Source organism: Spermophilus citellus (genome assembly GCF_964194105.1).
Source record: "Spermophilus citellus genome assembly, chromosome: 2".
Lineage (NCBI taxonomy): Eukaryota > Metazoa > Chordata > Mammalia > Rodentia > Sciuridae > Spermophilus > Spermophilus citellus.
Window position 1 is genome coordinate 65,096,538 of NC_138183.1, and position 20,584 is coordinate 65,117,121.

The 20,584-nt window shown below is 32.2% G+C and overlaps 1 protein-coding gene across 3 annotated transcripts in view; it reads right to left on the bottom strand.

Moving 5' to 3' along the window:
* RIC1 (RIC1 homolog, RAB6A GEF complex partner 1) overlaps window positions 1-20,584 on the bottom strand; it is a 120,779-nt gene that overhangs the window by 41,702 nt on the left and 58,493 nt on the right. For 2 of the 3 annotated variants that reach the window (XM_081263220.1, XM_081263219.1), the window contains exons 4-6: window positions 5,341-5,448; window positions 2,224-2,366; window positions 1,869-2,005 (exon numbers count right to left, since the gene is read on the bottom strand). In XM_081263220.1, coding sequence (XP_081119346.1) covers window positions 1,869-2,005; window positions 2,224-2,366; window positions 5,341-5,448 — 388 coding nt within the window. The remainder of the gene's footprint in view (window positions 1-1,868; window positions 2,006-2,223; window positions 2,367-5,340; window positions 5,449-20,584) is intronic. The other variant, XM_081263221.1, reaches the window with a different exon arrangement.

Here is a 20,584-nt window from a genome sequence, read left to right on the forward strand (position 1 = left end):
GTATAATGTATGCATTTTAACACATTTATTAAATGTCATTTTGTGTATTTCCCAATTATCAGTAATCCATATATATTATATTCTTATAATTTATATTTTCCAGTTATAACATTTAATAATGTTCTTCTGCTTTTATTTTTTAAATCCTTATTGGAAATTTCTTTAACCACATAACCAATAAATGATGAGAATAACTGAACTAATTTTAAATACTCAGAAAAATGTTAACTACCATTTCAGCTCAAATATTTTTGTTTTCAGTATAAATATTTAAATTCTATATATAAATATATATACATCTTGTAGAAAAGATTTTTATTTGTATGTTGACATTAAGCTACCAAAAATTCATTATGTAATATCTTACTATTTGAAGAAGAGCAACAACAAAATTCCCCTTAAAAACTTGAAATTCTTTCCCATTAGAGAGCAGACTGAAAATGAATATTTAGTGTCCATAACTCCTAAAGCCCAAACTTTCATACAAGATTTTTTTCAAAAGCATAAACTGACAAAGACAAAGAATGGGAGAGAAGGCAGAATTTTTAGACAACTTTGGAAGCTGGGAAGCATATGGATAAGTAGAGCCCTTCACTGGCAGTAAAGAATACTGAGAAATGGCTAACTTTACATTGTAGTATACACGAAAGGCTTGGAAACTGAATTAGAACTGGCTTAAAGCCCATTTAAGAAGCACCTGGTTCTCTCAATGCTGTGCAGCCAAGAAATACATAATCTATACTCCAACAGAAAACTGGACATTTTTCATTGGAGAAAAACAGAAATGTCAAAGATAAAATTCACACCTTGAAATTGGACCCCCTAGCCTAACTCTTTCATAACTCAAATTCTAGAACACTACAGGAGCCAGGTACACATCCACTGGAAAGAACTAAGACTCTTTTCCAAGGAATAGTGGAGAAAGAAAGATGATGGGATTGAAGAGGAGGGGAAGAGAAAGAAGGGGAGAGGAAAAAGTAATGAACATAAAGATAGGGGGCTCCCCAAGTAAATAACTAAATAAGATTATCCCATAGTGAAGATCATATAACCAAATTCACCAAAACTCAGTTTTCAATAAATCCAATTTTATTTTGGGTCTCTATGACAGCAGCAAAATCCATATAATAATAACCATTAGCTATCCAAGGATCTCATATAAATAAAAGATTAATGGGAACCCTCAGGGTGATGACGATGAAAAATTAAAAAAATACAGCTATGTTAAAGGAATAAACAAGTTAAGTGGTAAATACATATAATGTAAAAAACACTTATTAATTCCTAGAGGGACTGAAAATCTGCAGGAAATGAAAAGAAACCATACCTGAAAACTAAACATACAACAGGGCTCAGGAACTAACAGGGTCTACATACTGATAAAAATATAAAAAATAAATGAATAGTAAACAAGTCAAAATGATAAAACTTCATTGAATAAAATAAAAGTCCTTCAACATCTTAAAAAAATAACACAAAACTTCATTGGGAATATGGAAAGAATATGAGTATGTTGGGAGTAGGGAAGCAGGAAGTGAATGGCCATTTTCCATAGGAGAAAGTCAATAACACAAACTAAAAACTAAAATTAAAGAAAATGCTCAGAGCAGTAGAGGAAATATCCAAATAACTAGTACAAGAATTAAAAGGCATATGCCTCTGGACAGGAACCATTAATTTTCTTCAATATGTCTAATATAATTTTGTCTACACACATTGTTTATACATACATATTTATATAGTTAAATTAAAAAATTAATAACTCCTAAAATCTTATATGAAAATAGAAAACGGGGAAGGATTTAATAACAAAGATTAACATTATTAAATGCAAAATAAAATAAATATTCAAAGTAAATAAGCCATACCTCTGCAGTAAATCTACTTGACACTGGTGTAATAAATCCAACTTTACCATCATTAAACACAACAGCAAATCCATCAAGTGTGGCACAGTATTCCATGTCTCTGATGTGCACATCGGCAAAGCCCAGGAATGAACCTACTGAGGAATAAATAAGTGCACAAAATAAGTTTATGAGTATAATAAAACTATCACACTTTTGCTTGCAAACTCTCTAAGAACAGTTAAAATGACAAAAATTATGACCTGATGACCCTAAACAATTAAACTAAAATCAATGCTCATCCAAAGAAAATACCTAACTAGGTTATGTCAAATATTAAACAACTGGTTCTACTTTCTGTAGAAAGTGTAATTACCTCTAGATGATTGCAGATCTACTGAAAAGGGTACTGTGCAAAGATTAATGGCTTTCCTTCCATTTGTCATTCCTTCCCAGTGAATAAGATGAAGAAGTCCATCAGAAGTAGCAACCAGAAGATCTTCCAGTACAGACTGCAAACTGTAGGGAAATAAGCAACTTAAATCACTTTTAAAAACATGCTAGGAAAGTAATGACTATGAATATAATTACTCTGGAAAAGGCTAATGCAAAAAGAATCATGACATCTCCATTTATATGCAATTTAGCTGTGACATTTACCTATGTATAATTCAATCTAGATTCAGAAATTCAGGGAAAAATGATGGACTATGTGTAGCGACAGTTACAAACTTGATGAATTGGGTTAAAAACTAGAAATGCTGAAACAGCAAATTAGTAAAGAGAAGCACAAGTGATAAATGACATGAAAGGAAAAGAGGAGGGGAAACAATAAAAAGAACAGACATTAACAACAGGATGACAATCTAGAGCCATGGACTGTGGAGGTAATAATTCTCTAGCATTGTCCAAAAGAATTTTCAATAATGATGGAAATGTTCTATATTGGTACTATCTTATAATAGTAGCTAATAGCCTTAAGTAATGAATGTACACTTGAAAATTAATAGCATATATAATCTCTACATTAAAATTAACAATGGCGCAACAAAACATGACCAGACATATGAACAGGAAAATGTGACCCAAATTTCAAAAGAAAAATCCATCAATATAAATAAATGACCAATAGAATTAGCGGATAATGATTTTAAAGATGATAAAGAATCTATACAAAAAGACAGATACATTATATATACCTTGTTTAATTAAAAGTAAACAAAATTGTTAAAATAAAGGCTGATGTCAGTTGTTAAAGTAATGAATATTTCCATAAATGATGGCAAATATAGGGCTTGCCCTAAGCCATCCAAGTGCCACTAACGATTCCTTCCCTCATGAAGATCTAGTATATTAAAGGATTAATTCTTGGCGTACATGCCAGGACCCTGTACCAATAACCCACAACTTTTTTTTTATTGGTTGTTTAAAACATTACAAAGCTCTTGACATATCATATTTCATACATTTAATTCAAGTGGAATAACCCACAACTTTTCATGCTATATGGGTTCTCAAATATTCTGAATATCATCCTTGGTTTTAAGTACATACAAGATACATTTAAATACACTTAAGTTATGTCCTCAGAAGACCTCTTCAATCACTGGCTGCATGGGCATTATAACAACTATCTGGTATCCCAAATATGTGTATGTATTTTTAAATTTAGGATCTTATTGAGTTCTAAAGAATTTAATATGGTTAGAGAGCAATATAATACATATATGCTTCCATGTGTACCTTGAAGTAGAAGAGTGTTTCTGATTAATCAAAATTATTTTAAACATTATATGAATTATATAATTCACATGTTAAAAACTCCAAAAATGTTATTATTAGAGACAGGGTATCACTGAGTTGCTTAGCACTTCACTCTTGCTGAGGCTGACTTTGAACTCATGATCCTCTTGTCTCAGCCTTCCGAGTTGCTGGGATTACAGGTGTGTGCCACTGTGCTGGGCCTCTTTTTTTATAGGCTCTTTTTCTATCCTATTTCCATACACCAAACAGGTTTTACCACCAAGTGGATGTAAAAAGCCAAGTTTGTAGTTTTCACCTCGCATGGTACCCATACGTTCAAAATTCCTTCTACATAATAATCTATCCTGAGAAGAGATATTGCTTCCAAAGTTTATGATGATCATTGTCAAAGCAAACTATACTGTAACTGTTTTACAGCAGCACTTTTCTTTTTTGTAAACTGTACTGAAATAAAGTAGTCATCATTGCTAATGTTTTTTCTAATGCAATAAAACAGTAATCATCCCGACCCTCAAAACATCTGTTCTACATCAAGTTACATTCTTCAAAAGGATTTCAATGCTGAAATATATAAAATCTTAAGTGATGAGTAACCTTTTGACGAACGTGATGATTATCCTGAATTCAAATATTTTGTGACACTTCCACATTTAAGAAAATAACAGCATTCTTTTCTATGAGAATATAAAAAAAGATGGACTAAGTAAGGCGGACAATAGCTAACTACTTGCACACGATTTTTCTGTAATATGTTCCAGTGTCATTCTATTCTAATAAGAGAAATGGTGAAAGAAGCCATTTCATTAAAATTGTGAATCAAGAGGATCTTTAAAAAAATAGGTATTACATTTATATAGTTCAATACATTCATATTATATTCATATGGCTCAATACTTTTACAAAGTAAACAGTAAAAATATCTTCCCAAACCTGTCTTGAGGCTACTTGGTTCTCATCCCCAGTTTCTTATGTATTCTTCTAGAACAATAAATATTCTAATACTACCATCTTCTCTTATATATATCATAATATTAAAAGTATATATTATAATATTCACATTGTTTTTTGTCGATCACTAATATAGTTAGAAAGTTTTTTCAGTAAACAATATCCTCATTGCTTTCATAGCTGCACATTATTTAAAAACAGTTTCTTACATTTACACAATGGCAACAATATGCAGTTAAACTAAGTGGCAGCTAAAATGTCAACCATGATGCACTTTAAGAAATAATGTCAAATTATAAATAAGACCACTTATTTCATCAATGGATGTAAAAATAGATTTTTGGTGTAAAAACAGATTTTTGGTATTTTGGCTGCCTTGTCATAAAATCTTTATTCGTACTTGGATCAGAAAGCTTAATTTTCTTCTAAATGCAAATACGTTTCCTAGAAATATATGAATGCTTTGAAAACAAAGGCACTTTCTCTTTTCCTTAAATTATGATTCTATAATGATTTTTATCAGTATCTTTTAGAGGGACATGGATAATATTATTTAGTCAAACAATTCTAGACCTTATCAAAAAATGTAAATTCCAAAGTAAAATTACCCAATTTATGAGCAAGTAAAATAATGTACTATTTGTAAAACTTCAAATGTCTTAATCAAGCATTTCCATTTGAATTATAAGAAATGCAAGCAATTTTCCTGTTGATCATGTTATTAACCAACTACATTGTCTACTATCATTACAAAATGCCAAATTTAACCAAAGCACTGTACCTCATGATGGGTGCTTGTAAATCCAATATTTTCCTCATCTCTAAATTTAATGCTGGAGCACAGTGTTCTTCCTTAAAATGGGGTGTCCCCTTCATCTGTGGACTTCCTCTAAAAGAAACAGCATAGGGTTAAATTAAAGAGAAATATTGTGGCTAATTTACACCCAATTAAATAAACATAACTAAACTTAAAAGTCAGGTGTTTATCCTTTAGATTCTCAAATGAAAAACAGATAAATTCTATTGTAATAGACGTATCTATTTGTTAATTGGAAAAAAGTAAGTTTGATCAATGTAACTTATATTGGAGAACTGAAAGTTGAGATTCTATGTGTGGGGGGCACTTAAAAAAAAAGTGAAGTCTCAAGAGAACCAACAGACATTTTGTTTAAAATGACTAAGGAAACTCTGTGGATTGGAAAACAATGGAAGAAATGTATTATTCCATATACAGTAAATGTTCCAAGAGGTCCACATTGTTACTTCATCTAATCTTACTCCACACTTCATTTTTCATTCCTGTTCTTTGGTTATATTAGAACTAAGTCAGATTCAGCAATATAATTAATTAGATGTTTCAAAAATTATTTGGTAATAATAAAAAGCAAAATATCTAAATTTTAAAAAAATCCATGGGTGTTAAATGGCTGCATTATAGTGGCTAGGTCAACGCCAACATAATTAAGCTGCCAGATAACCCCCCCTCAAAAGGACTACATGAGTTGATTTGGATTCTTTATCTCCATGTGGCATAAGAGCAGGCTATTATTCACTACACTACTTTTCTTCCTCAATGCCCGAGTTGGGATTTAATATAATCTGTCCCTTTTCTTACTGTTGGCTATCAATCTTGGCAATAATTAGCCTGCTGACATCACCTCTCTTCCTTTCCACTCACCTACAATCCTAGTACTATTTAAAATTACATGCAAAAGTTGAATAGACCCAATGGCTTTTAAGGTTCCTGGCTTTGTGAAAATTTTGTTGCTCAGAAACTTAGCTTGCTTACTTTTTATTTCTGGACTATTTTTCACATGTTTGGTGGTGGCTTTTTGCCATCTTGTCCTGCTACAGCAACAACATGGAATATTTGTTTCTATATCTGAATGGCTGAGCCAGTTAAGTTAGCTACACGAGTTCATGTTCAACTAATATTTGATCAACATGAAAGTCTGTAAAATACACATGGGTAACATTTAAACTGCTAATCATATACTCTAGTAAATCTCCTGAGACATTCTCTAAGTATAACTGGTTTTAGAGTTAATTTGTATTTTTCAAAGTAGTACAGAGACAGTATTTAAAATTCAAATATTGCTAGAAGGCTTGTGAAAAATAAAAAAAAAATATATACACATAGTGGTAGTCTTCTCAGTGGAAATTTAAGATATATCTACTAAATGCAGGAGATTCTTATTAGAACAAGCCAACTCCTAAAGACAGCTTTGAGTTAAAATGGAGAAAACAAAACAAAAACTAAATATTTGATATTAACAAATTCCTATATTTTTAGATTAGTAACAGTGTGATTTTGTTTCTTTAAAATATCTGTTACAGATAAAATTGAAGTAGTAAGTATTGAATGATAAAGTATCTGGAATTTGCTTTAAAACTTTATAAGTATGCATAGAGGAAAGGGTAAGGCTAATGACTCTGGGAGATGAATATATGGGTTTTCATTATATTGTTCTTTCTAATGTATATTTTTACAAATTTTGTAACAATATATTTCCCTCCTCATTTAAAAGGTTTTGTTGCAGTGTCTTATATTCTCATGAGTGGATATGGGATTCAATCTCACACACACCCTTCTTTTTGTAGTGTTAGGGATCCACCCTAGCCCTCAATGATATTCATATTCATAGACTTCACCCTTTTTTCCCCTCTTCCTATCTCAAAGTTCTTAGATCGTTTTATTATCCGTTCTGAATTTTCAGAATGATGTACTTTACACAAGTATATGAATTTATATCACTGTGCTGGGCACTTGACCTGTTCAAACCAATGATGTCTTTAGGTCTACAAAATTTACATATTTTGTTTCCTTAATATATTAATAGGGTTCTTTGTTTCCTGTTATCTTTCTGGAACTCTTGTTCAATTAGATACTGAGCCTCTTATTAACCTCTTTCTCTATTTTGTTCTACATTCTATGTCCAGAGACAGCCTTTCAACTGTCATGCTTTTCTTTTCATCCCACAAACTTTCTTAGTTGCTCTCTCCTTTTTCTTCTTAGGGCATCATGTTTTGTTTCATGAAGCAATACTGTCTGAGGTAATTGATTTTCATTTCCTTTAAGTATTTTTGTTTCCTGCATTGTGTGCTCCTTTAAAATGCCCCAACCTCCAGCTTTCTGTTATGTATCTTTCTTTTATATTAGAAAATTTCCTAAGATAGCTAACAATTTTTGGTTGGTTGCTCCTATTTAAAGGGTCAACATTAAAAAGCTAACAATAATGCTGTGTATATATGTATAGGCCGGGGTTGCCAACTGTGGGCTTCAAGGTAATGTCTAGCTGGCTTTTTTGCTGAGGTCTTCAAATACTAGTTAGCTGTTAAGTAGCTTTTCTGGAGTAGTTCAATTTGTATAGGAAAGAGCTCTCAATTATGCCTCAGATATTTAGGCATGAAAGACAGACATCTGGAGCCAAGCAGGGAAGGGAGGCTTAATGAACTACTATTCAGTATGACAAGTTTCACTTAATCCTGATCTTTAGTTCAGTACCTCACACTTAACCCCACTCTGTGTTTGGAATTCCTTTGGTTCAACCAGACAATGTACTTCCTATCACCACAAGATGAAAACAAAGGGTCCTTATCCATATCTGGATTTTAAAAGCAATACGTCTGTGGTACTTACTAGTCTCCATCTAACTCCTGAGCTTTTTTGGGTATATGAATGAATCAAAGTGATTTTTGTATCCTACAGGTTTAAGCCCTCAGGTTTAATTAACTCTTCCTAAGTCATTTACTCTTTTTCTTCCAATTTTTAGGTCAATGACTACCTTTAATGACCTCTCAATGTTGTTAAAGATAAAAATATTTCAAATTTTTGTTCTGTTGATTTTCAAGAGGAAATTACCTCACTACCTATCTTAAAACAGGAAAGCCTATTTTTCTTTATATAAATACGTTCCTCTATTATAGTGAAGTATTATAAGAATTCTGAAAAAAATTAAATAAATCCTGATTTTTCTTATAAAATCAGTGGGAAATTTCACAGAAAAAATTCCATTCTCTCTTCTAAACAAACTAAAATACAGCAAAATCAAAAACAACATTAACAGGAATTGGGTTTGTGGCTCAGTGATAGAGGGCACACCTGGCACTTATGAGGCACTGGGTTCGATTCTCAGCACCATATAAAAATGAATAAAATAAAAGTATTGTGTTCAACTACAACTAAATAATAACAACAACATTAGCATCTGGGCGCAGTGGTGTGAGCCCATAATACCAGCAGCTTGGGAAGCTGAAGCAGGAGAATCATAAGTTCAAAGCCAGCTTCAGCAACTTGGCAAGGCCCTAAGGAACGTTGAGACTCTTGTCTCAAAATAAAAATAATAAAAGGGCTGAGAATATGGTTCAGTGGTTAATGCCTCTGGGGTTCAATCCCTGGTACCAAAAAAAAAAAAAATTACAAACAAAAACACACACACACACAATAAAAATACTATTACTTATAGTTTATCAATAATTTGATAAAGTATAGCCATCAAATGGTTATAAGAGAGTCAAAGAAGATGAAGACAAAACTGAAGATGAAAGGATAAGTTGAAGCCAGATTATGAAAGGCACTAAAGGCTAGGAAAATAGTAATAACTCAAGCATTTACTATGCATGAAACAGTGTACAAAATGTTCTAGACACATTATTTCAACCACTTATAATCTTCTGAGATAAGCTTTATTATTCTAATTTTTGAATTTTTTTCTAACAAGAGAAAAAAACTAAAACTTAAAACCACTGAGAACTTTATAGTCACAGAGCTAATAAGTAAAGGAGCTGACAGTTGAGCTTTTGGGTTCAGTACTAGGTTCTAAGCAACTGAAAATTATAGTTAAGGAAAGAAATGTGATAACCTTTGTTTACACAAATAAATAATGAGATAAATGCTGAAGAATAGATGGGGATGAAATAGGAGAGGGAGTGGAGATTGTAGATTAATTAGAAGACAGTTATGTTTCTACATTTGGGCACAAACAAATATGGTGGTTACTTGCCTACTTAAAATTAGGGATGGCCCCATAACTTACTTTGGTCAAAATATAAGAATAAAGAATTTGTATTCCTTATGGGTAGAAGATTTAAGATCTGCTATTCTGTACACCATGTTGTTTTTAAACTCTGTGATAGGGATTTAGTTTAGGCTGAATGACATAGCATACTAAATCAAATAACTGAACGCTGTTGTTAGACTTTTGTACAGTAAAACCCAACAAATTGCACTGGAAAACAAACTGCTCTGTAATCCCAGTAACTGAGGAGGCTGGAGGAGGATTACAAACTGTCAGTCTGAGCAACTTAGTGAGACTGTCTCAAAATAAAATTAAAAGGGCTGGGGATATAGCTCATTGGTAGAGTGTTTGCCTATTGCTTAGTATGCGTGAGGCCCTGGGTTCAATTCCCAGTGCTGCAAACAAAACAAAACACCAAGGTAATAGTTTGTAACTATTCTACATGACTGGTTTTATAAACTACATGGTCTGAGATATAGAAAAATTAGATATACAATAAATTTGAAAAGATCCGCAGTGAGACACATTATATTTGACGGTCAAAAGACAAAAACGGGCTGGGGCTGTGGGTCAGTGGTAGCGCACTTGCCTGGCATATGTGAGGCACTGCATAAAAATAAATAAAATAAAGGTCTATCAACAACAGCAGCAACAGAGGTAACTCTTCACATAGAAGGGATTCTCCTTTAGACTAACAGCCAATTTTTCATCAAGTACTAGGGAGACCAGAAGCAAAGAAAGAAAAAAATGACGAAGAATTGTATTCTTCAAAACTAAAGGAGAAACTAAGAGATTCCAGATAAAAAAGTTTATTTCCAGATAAAAAAAGTTGAGGGAATTTGACAAAAGTAGACTTGAACAACAGGAAATGCTGAAGAAAGTCCTTCAGACTAAAGTGAAAGGACAAGAGACAATAACTCAAAGCCATGTGAAAATATAAGACTACTGAAAAATGTTAACTACAAAGACCACTATAAAAGCTGGTAGTATTATATATTTGGTCCTCTATGACCCTTTTTCCCTATGTGATTTAACAAATGCATAAAACAAAAGTTATAAATCTGTTAATAATCACACAATGCATAAAGATGAAATTTGATAATAACAATCAAAAAGAGGAGGCATGGAGGTATACCAGGAACGTAGTTTTGGTATACTATTAAAGATAAATTGATATTAACTCAAACTAGGCTTGGGTAGATGTAAGATGTTAATTGTAATACCCAAGGTAATAAAAAACAAACAAACAAAAAAAAAAAACAAACACTGTAAAGGATATGAGAAAGGACAAAACATGTAGTACTGCAAAAAATCAAAAAGAAAGCAGCCATGGAGGAACCCAGAACAAAAACAATAGATATAAGGAAAACAAAACAGAAGAGTGGCTGACATCTTTCCCTATCAGTAATAACTTTATATTTAAATGGATTAAAGGTTCCAATTAAAAGACAAAGACTTGTCAGAATATGGTTTTTTAAAAAAAATGACTACAAATATAAGTTGTCTAAAAGAACTCACTTTAGATCCAAAGACATAAATAGTCAAAGGATGGAAAAAGATATTCCATGAAGATAGCAACCAATGGATTGAAGAAGAAACTAAAAGGGAAATTAGAAAATACTCTGTAATTAATGAAAATAAAACTGAACATTGTAGGATGCCATTTACATTGTTCTTTCTTTCTTATATGCGTAAATAAACATGGTCTTGGATTTGGCAATTGTTTGTAACACCAAAAGCATAAGAAACAAAAAGAAAATACAGATAAAATTGGACTTCATCAAAATTAAATGTGTGTACAAAATATACTATCAAGAAAGAGAAGAAAGGAAAAAGATAAACATTCCAATTAAACATGAAGAGATGACTTCCATAGAAATCTAGGGAACATATCAAATGGCCAATAAGCAAAGGAAAATATAATCAACATCACTGGGTAAATATAAATCAAAATCCTACTGAGATACTACTTCACATCCATTGGGATGGCCATAAAAAGAAACAGAAAATGGCAAGAAGTAATAATGGTATAGAGAAACTGGAACCCTCTTACAATGCTGTGGGAAAATAGTCTGGTGGTTCCTCAAAATGCGAAGGGGAGAGAGAGGTCTGAACTAGAACATGACATATTCCATGCTTTTATTATTATGTCAAAATGGATTCTACTGTCACATATAACTAAAAGAACCAATAAAAAAATGTTGACTTTAAACTTGCCATATGGTCTAGTAATTTTACTCAGGTATATGCCCAAGGGTCAAAACAAAATGTTCAAATAAAAACTGTACAGTAACATTCGTAGCAGCACTATTCATAATAGCCAAAAGATGGAAACATCCTCAATGTCCACCAACAGAAAAATAGATAAATATAATGGATAAATACAAGGTGGTATATCCACACAAAAGATTACTCAGCCATGAGGGAATGAATTATTGATACATGCAAAAACATGGATGTACCCTGAAAACATTATGCTAAATTAAAGAAACAAGAAACAAAAGGCTATATAGTATGTGATTCTATTTACTTGTTATAACCAGAATAGGTAAATTCATAAAGACAGAAAATAGATTCATGCTCACAAAGACTCAAAGTAGAAATAGGGAGTAATTCCTTATTAGGTCCATGGTTTCTGTTTAGAGTAATGCAGAAGTTCTTGAACTAGATAATGATTGCATAAAACACTGCGAATGTACTTGATGTCAGTGAACCACATGCTTTAAAAAGGATAAACTTTATGTCATGTATATTTCATTACAAAGGAGAAAAAAACCCATACAATTATGCCACCTCACCATGAAAACTTGACCTCCACCCAAACCATATTTCCCTGTATTCTACAGCATTTTGTTTAATCTTATTATTACATCTTTTAAATTATGCCAGTACTGTAACTATTGGTATAAATTTCTGACTCACCTGCTGTATGTTCCTCCAGAGGAGGAATCATATCTAATTATATTTGATGCTGTCTGTAACAAGAGTAAAAGTGTGCAGGGTGAGAGGTAGGGGCCTAATTTCATTTTATTACATATGAATTTCCAGTTTTCCCATTTGTTGAAGAGACTCTCTTTTCTCCAATGTATGTTTGTAGAGCCTTTGTCAAGAATAACTGTATTTATGTGGGTTTGTCTCTGTGTTTTTTATTCTGTACCATTATTCTCCATGACTTTTTTGGTGCCGATACCATGCTGTTTTTGTACTATAGCTCTGTAGTATAATTTAAGGTCTGGTATTGTGATGCCTTCTGCTTCACTTTTCTTGCTGAGGATTGCTTTGGATATTCTGGGTCTCTTATTTTTCCAAATGAATTTCATGGCTGCCTTTTTTATTTCTGTGAAGAACGTCATTGGATGGAACCTTAATAGGAATTGCATTAAATCTGTATAACACTTTTGGTAATATGTCCATTTTGACAAAATTAATTCTGCCTATTCAAGAACGTGGGAGATCTTTCCATCTTTTTAGGTCTTCTTCAATTTCTTTCTTTAGTATTCTGTAATTCTCATTGTAGAGGTCTTTTACCACTTTTGTTAGATTGACTCCTAAGTATTTTATTGTATATATATATTTTTTGAGGCTATTGCGAATGGGACAGTTTCCCTTAATTTCTCTTTCAGTTGATTCATCACTGATATATAGGAACACAATTGATTTATGGGTGTTAATTTTATATCCTGCTACTTTGCTGAACTCATTTATGAGTTCTAGACGTTTTCTGGTGGAGTTTTGTTTGTATTTTGACTTCTAAATATAGAATCATGTCATTAGCAAACAGGGATAGTTTGAGTTCTTTTCCTGTTCATATCCCTTTAATTTCTTTCTCCTAATTTCTCTGACTAGTTTCCAGGACTATGTTCAATAGAAGTCATGAATGAGGGCATCTCTGTCTTGTTCCAGTTTTTAGAGGGAATGCTTACTATTTTTCTCCATTCAGAATGATGCTGGCCTTAGGTTTAGCATATATAGTTTTTAAAATGTTGAGGTATGTTCCTATTATTCCTAGTTTTTCTAGTGTTTTGAACATGAATGGATGCTGTATTTTGTCCAATGCCTTTTCTGCATCTATTGAGATAATCATGTGATTCTTGTCTTTTAAGTCTATTGATGTGATGAACTGTTTGTAGATTTTTGTAATCATGTGATTCTTGTCTTTTAAGTCTATTGATGTGATGAACTGTTTGTAGATTTTTGTCTGGTGAACCAACCTTGCATCTCTGAGATGAACTGCACTCGATCATGGTACACTATCTTTTAAATATGTTTTTATATGTGATTTGCCAGTATTAAGAAATTTTGTACCTATTTCATCAGGGGTATTGGTCTGAAAATTTTCTTGATGTCTTTGTCTAGTTTTGGAATCAGGATACTAGCTTCACAGAATGAGTTTGAAAGGGTTCCCGCCTTTTCTATTTCATGTAATAATTTGAGGAGGATTGCTGTGAGTTCTTCTTTAAAGGTCTGGTAGAACTCAGCTGAGAATTCATCTGGTCCTGGGCTTTCCTTTGAAGATAGCCCCCCCCCTTTTTTTAAGTAGTTGTTATCTTTACTTTGTTATATTTTTACAGGATATGGTTTGTTCCTTCAGAGGGCCGTGAAAGAGTATCTATTTTATTTTTTTCCCCAATTTCTTGCAGCCTGATGACAATCTTGACTTGTAAAAGCTACATTCCAATCTCTTGTTGGTAGGCCTTTGATGACATCTTCAACTCCATTGCTTGAAATTGATCTGCTTGAATTTTCTCAGTCCTCCTCAATCAATTCAGGAAGGTCGATGTCTTCAAGACTTTCTATTTTATTAGAGTATAAATTTTCAAAATAGTTCGATTTTCACCTGTATTTCAGTAGTGTCCATCTCGATGTTTCCTTTTTCATGATTTAGTAATCTGTGTTTTCTCCCTTCTTCTGTTATCAATTTTATTTGTTTTCAAAGAACCAACTTTTTGATTTGTTGACTTTTTGCATTGTTTCTTTTGTTTCAATTTCATTGATTTTAATTATTTTCTGTCTTCTACTGCTTTTGGTGTTGATTTTTTGTTTTTTTTCTAGGGCTCTGGGATGTAATGTTAGGTTATTTATTTGTTGACTTTCTATTCTTTTAATGAATGATCTCAATGCAATGTACTTCCCCTAGAACCATCTTCATAGCGTCCCAGAGGTTTTGATATGTTGTATTGGTACTCTCACTTACTTGTATTTTTTAATTTCATCCTTGATTTCTTCTGCTATCTGTCCTTCATTAAATAACATATTAGTCTCCAGGTGTTAGAGTAGATTCTATTTTTTATTTTATCATTGATTTCTAATTTTATTCCATTCTGATATGACAGAATGCAAGGAATTATCTCTATTTTTTTGTATTTTCGAGGAGTTGCTTTGTGGCCTAAGATATGGTCTATTTTACAAAAGGATCCATGTACTGCTGAAAAAAAAGGTGTATTCAGTCCTTGATAGATGAAATATTCTATATATGTCTATTAAGTCTAAAGTATTAATTGTATTTTCTAGTTCCATAACTTCTTTAGTTTTTGTTTGAAGAAACTATGCAGTGGTGAGACGTGTATTAAAGTCACTCAGTATTATTGTGATGCTTTATTGTTTGGGGCATATTTATGACTGTTATGTCTTATTGATGTATAAATCCCTTAAGCAGTATGAAATGTCCTTCTTTGTCCCTTTTGACTTTGGCTTAAAGTCAATTTTATCTGATATGAGGATAGGAATCCCTAGCTTGTTTATGTGGTCCATGTGAATGTGATGTTTTTTTCCCATCTTGTTACCTTCAATCTATGGAGTTCTAGCATAGTAAGGAGTCTCTTGGAGACAGCATATTGTTGGGTCTTGTTTTTTAATCCAACCTGCTAGCCTATGTCTTTTGATGAATGAGGTCAGGCCAATTACATTTGATATTATTATTATTTTTGTTTAATTGTGGGTTTTTAATTTGAATTAGTTTCTTCGTTGATTCACTCATTGTTCTTTTAGTTTAGTTCCCCACTTCGCTGCATTTTATTTTTAATTTATTCTTTTTGAAATATAGTTTTATAGTGCAGGCTTTATAGTCTTGAATTCTTCTACCTTTTGTTTATCAAGGAAGGTTTTTATTTCTTTGTCAATTCTGAAGTTTAATTTTGCCATGTATAGTATTCTTGACCAGCATCCATTTTCTTTCAGGGCTTGGTATATGTTATCCCAAGACCTCCTAGTTTTGAGGGTCTGGGTTGAGAAATCAGCCGAGATCCAGAATGGTTTGCCTCTAAATGTTACCTGTTGTTTTTCTCTGGCAGACTTTAAAATTCTATCCTTATTTGTATTTAGGCATTTTCATTATAATGTGCCTTTGGTTAAGTCTGTTGTAATTTTGTGTATTTGGCATCTCGTACGACTCCTGGATTTGATTTTCCATTTTATTCTTTAGGTTTGGGAAATTTTCTGTTATTATTTCATTGAAAAAGTTGTGCATTTGTTTGGTTTGTACCTCTGAGCTTTCATCTACCCAATAAATCTTAAATTTGTTTTTTTTTTCCAGGTAATTCTGTATTTCTCAGAAGTTCTGTTCATAGTCTCTTCACATCTTTTCTCCATGGTCAACTTTATTTTCAAGATTTTATATATATATATATATATATATTTTTCATGTGTATTTCTTCTTTATTTTGCTATGAACATGTTTGTGGCATAAATATTTTTTCTTTCTTTATTCTCTTATCATGTGATATGATTTATTTCCATGTCATGGCATTTAAATATTACTAAGTTTTTGGGAAAAATGAAGGAGAGGAATAAACATCATTAGGGACTTTCTTTCGAAAAGAGATAAAGCATGTTTCTGGTTGTAGGCAGAATAGTTGTTTCACATTGTGCACAATTAGGACCTTGTTATTGTAATTATTTGGGGATCAGTATGGCTTAAAGAGATGTGCATGGGTGCTTAGTTGACAAATTAATTTTATGTGTCAATTTGGCCATAGAGTGCTCAGATTAAATCTTATTTATGGATATGTGTCTGTGAGGGTGTGTCTGGATGAGATTAGCAGTCAACTCTCCTTCCAGAAAGTGGGTGGCATCAAGGATTAAATATTTATATTCTTCATTGTCTAAAACTCGTCTTCCAAGTATAGTCTGTGTTGATGCTTTCAACTAAATTTTTAATTTGATTTACTGATTTCTTCATTTTGAGTATTTCTTTTTTCTTCAGAATCTCTTTATTAAAGTGATATTTCGCTTCCTATATTGTCTCTCTGATTTCACTCCTTCTATAATCCTTTACCTCACAGATATACATTTCTAACTCTGTCTCTGATATTTCTTCCACTGTGGTGTTGATGGATTCTATTATTGGAGTACCTTCATTTGTTTGAGGCTATTTGCTCCCTTGCTTTTTCATGTTGTTTGTGTGTTTACCCATCTAACAGTATGGATCTGAGGCAGTAGAGTTTTTAATCTTGTGGACTTATAGTGTCCTTGAAAGTTTCTAGTACCTTACTTGCTGAGAAGCTGCATCTCTTCTTTCTTGCTTTCATGCCATAGAGCAGCCAGGAAAGCAACCTCCTCTATCCCACCATCTTGAAATCCTGGTATGTATGTTTCTTAAAGTCATGTTCTTGGCTCCATTTTGTCACCCTTGTATTTTTTCCCATATTTTTTTATTGGTCCATTATAATTATACATTGTGGTGGGATTCATTGCTACAGATTTGTATATGCACATGAGACAACGATATAATTTGGTCAATAGTGTTTACCATTTTCCCCCCATCCCTCCCCTCCACCTTCCTCCTGGTAACTTTCCGTATTCCATTGGTCTCTCTTCAATTTTGAAGATAACCTTGCTTATACATATGAGAGAAAACTTACAAACTTTGACTTTGTGAGTATGGCTTGTTTCACTGAACATAATGTTCTCAAGATCCATCCATTTTCCTGCAAATGATATAATTTCATTCCTTCTCTTTATGACTGAATAAAACCCTATTGTGTACATATACCACATTTTCTTTATCCATTCATTCACTGACAGACACCGAGGTTGGTTCTATAGTTTGGCTATTGTGAATTATGCTGTTCTAAACACAGGTATGCATGTATAACTATTTCTTTAGGATACATACTGAAGAGCGGTAAAGGAATGGTGGTTCCATTCCTAGTCTTTTGGGGAAACTCTATACTATTTCCACATGGGTTGAACTAATTCACAATCTTAACAGTGTAAAAGTGTTCCTTTTTCTCCAGCATTTATTATTCTTGTATTTTGATGGCTGCCATTCTAATTGGAGTGAGATGAAATCTTGGTATAGTTTTAATTTGCATTTCCCTGACTACTAAAGATGTTGAAAAAATTTTTCATGTTTGTTGGACATTTGCTATTTCTTCTTTTGAGAAGTGTCTGTTTAAACTGCCCACTTGTTAATTAGAATATTCAGTTTTTGTATATTGTTTTTTGAATTCTTTATATATTCTGGATATTAATCTTGTCAGAAGATTAGCTAACAAATATTTTCCTTCATTCTGTAGATTCTCTCTACACATTCTTAAATGTTTCCTTTTCTGTACAGGTGGTTTTAAACTTTATGTTATTCTATTTAATAATTCTTGTTATCATTTACTGAGCTTTAGAACTCCAATTGAGGAAGTTGTTGACTGTGCCTCTTATGTTAGAATGTTGAATCTACATTTTCTTCTAGGAGTTGCATAGTTTCAGTTCTAATTCCTAGGTCTTTAATCCAGTTTGAGTTGATTTTTGTGCAGGATAAGAGAGAAGGATCTAGTCTCATTCTTCTACATGTGGATAACCAGTTTCCAGCTCCATTGGTTGAAACTGTCATCCTTGTTTTTTCTTCTTGCTACAAAGTCATGGCTGTGTCCTTGCAAAGTATCTTAAAACCCTTCTGATACAATCAATATATACAAATCATCTCTGTATGCTACACAATTCCCAGCATAAAAGTCACTTAACCAAGGAGTGAAGCACACAAACATGAAGGGTATGAAGATAGTGAAAACAGACTGGCTGTCTCCATGAGACAGAGGAATTATTAGAGTGGAAATTTTAGAGCAAATGAAATGTTTAAAATATATATAATTAGAGCTAATGTTGTTGAGGGGGATAAGGTCAAACTATGTAATCAAGGGAACAAATAGCTAAAGTGAAATGGATGACCCTTTTTGAGGGGAGGGGACAGTGCTGGGAATCAAACCAAGGGCCTCTCACATACTAGGCAAGTATTCTACCACTAAGTTACATCTCATTTGTTGTTCTCATCATATTTATAGTATACTTGATATTATCTGATTTTTTTTCCTTAACAAACTATGAATTGCACACTGGAAAAAAATAATCCATGCTATCTGCAGTGCAAATGATGAGGAGCACCTCATTTATGGGATAAGTATATTTATTCTGCTGCTTAGTGTCCTCTTTGAGGCCTCATTTCTTGGGTCTTAGCTATTCCAGATTACTGATGAATGCCGAGTACATGACCCTTCTATAAGTGGAATGAGAATGTTTTGTGACATTTTGGTTTATTAAATGTTAATAATTATTTTTTATTTTTTATTCCAATCATGCACTTTAAAAACTAAAAAGCTTTGATATTCTTAGTTACCTTAGCTTTTATCACTAAAAATTATAAATTGTCTGGTGAAACCAAAAAAAATTTGATATGTGATAACTACCACATCCACAAACAACATTATGGTGTAAATTCTGCAGAGCTAAAATTTAAAGGAAGGAAAGATGGATATTAAAACAAAAACCTAAACTTTTAAAAGAAAATTTAGTTCTAAGTTACACTTTGTATTTAAACTAAACTATTATGAGAGGATTAAATATATCTGCCCATTAAAAAGAGACAAATACATTAGGAGTGCTATGTACACATCCTTTGATGAATAGAATAAAACAATTCAAAATATTCCTACAAGTCCCAAAGGAATAGCCAGCTAGTGACTTTTTGAATGTGTTATAACAAAATTTTTGCTAATCTGTATTAATGAAATAGAACCCAGTCAACAAGACTTACAGTAGACAAATTTAGAGGAAAAAAAATGAAACACAACACTTGATTCTACAATTCTGAGTTGAATCTGAATTGAAAAGCTAAACTGGAGAAAAAGAATATGATGAACAGAAAAACAGTAGTAGGAAATCAATTTCTATCTATTTAAATAAAAAAATGAAATTTCTAAGTGTCTTGTTAAAACTACATGGAAAAGAAAAATCCTATAAGACATCTAAATATATTAGATGAATCCTCTCATCTAAATCTGCAAAGTGTCACTACCAATTTCACAGACTTCCTTAAGAGAGTTTCTCCTATCTTGCTAACGCTTTGCACCACCATCAACTAAAAGCAAAATACACCGAGAGAGAAACAAAAGATGCAAGTGAACTTAGCACTCTCTTCCTCTTAGCTCAAATGCTTATCTTTGTACATTTTGCCATTATCACTATAATTTAATAGCTCAATTCTTTCCTTAAATTCCTTTACTCATAAAGTGTTCTTTGCCCTTTTTAAGTCCTATATTTAAAACACTATCTTTGAATGTTTATTAGGATTGTTACTGTGAATATTCTAATTCAGTTTTAAAATGTTTTCAGTAATCTCCAGTTATTTTCCCAAACTGGTTTTAACATGCAATTTTGCAGAATGAAACTTTTTACCTAATGCATTCCATGCTTTAGCAAAAAAAAAAAAAAAAACTACAAATGAGAAGTTAAAAAACTTGCTAGTCAGACAATGAAGGACTATAAAGAAATACAATAAATAAAATTTGTACAGCATAGCTTAATATACTTAAGAGAATTTAAGTTGTAAAGGTTCTCTCTAAAAGTAATTATTAAAATTTGATAGATTTATAAATATAATATTTTTACACAGAACTTGAAAGTTTAAGAGCTATGTTTATATTGAAACTTTAATAAATTGTCTATTTTTTTAATCAAAATTCTGAATTAATGTGCAGATTCTTGACCTTGAAACACAATCACATATTAACAAAAAGA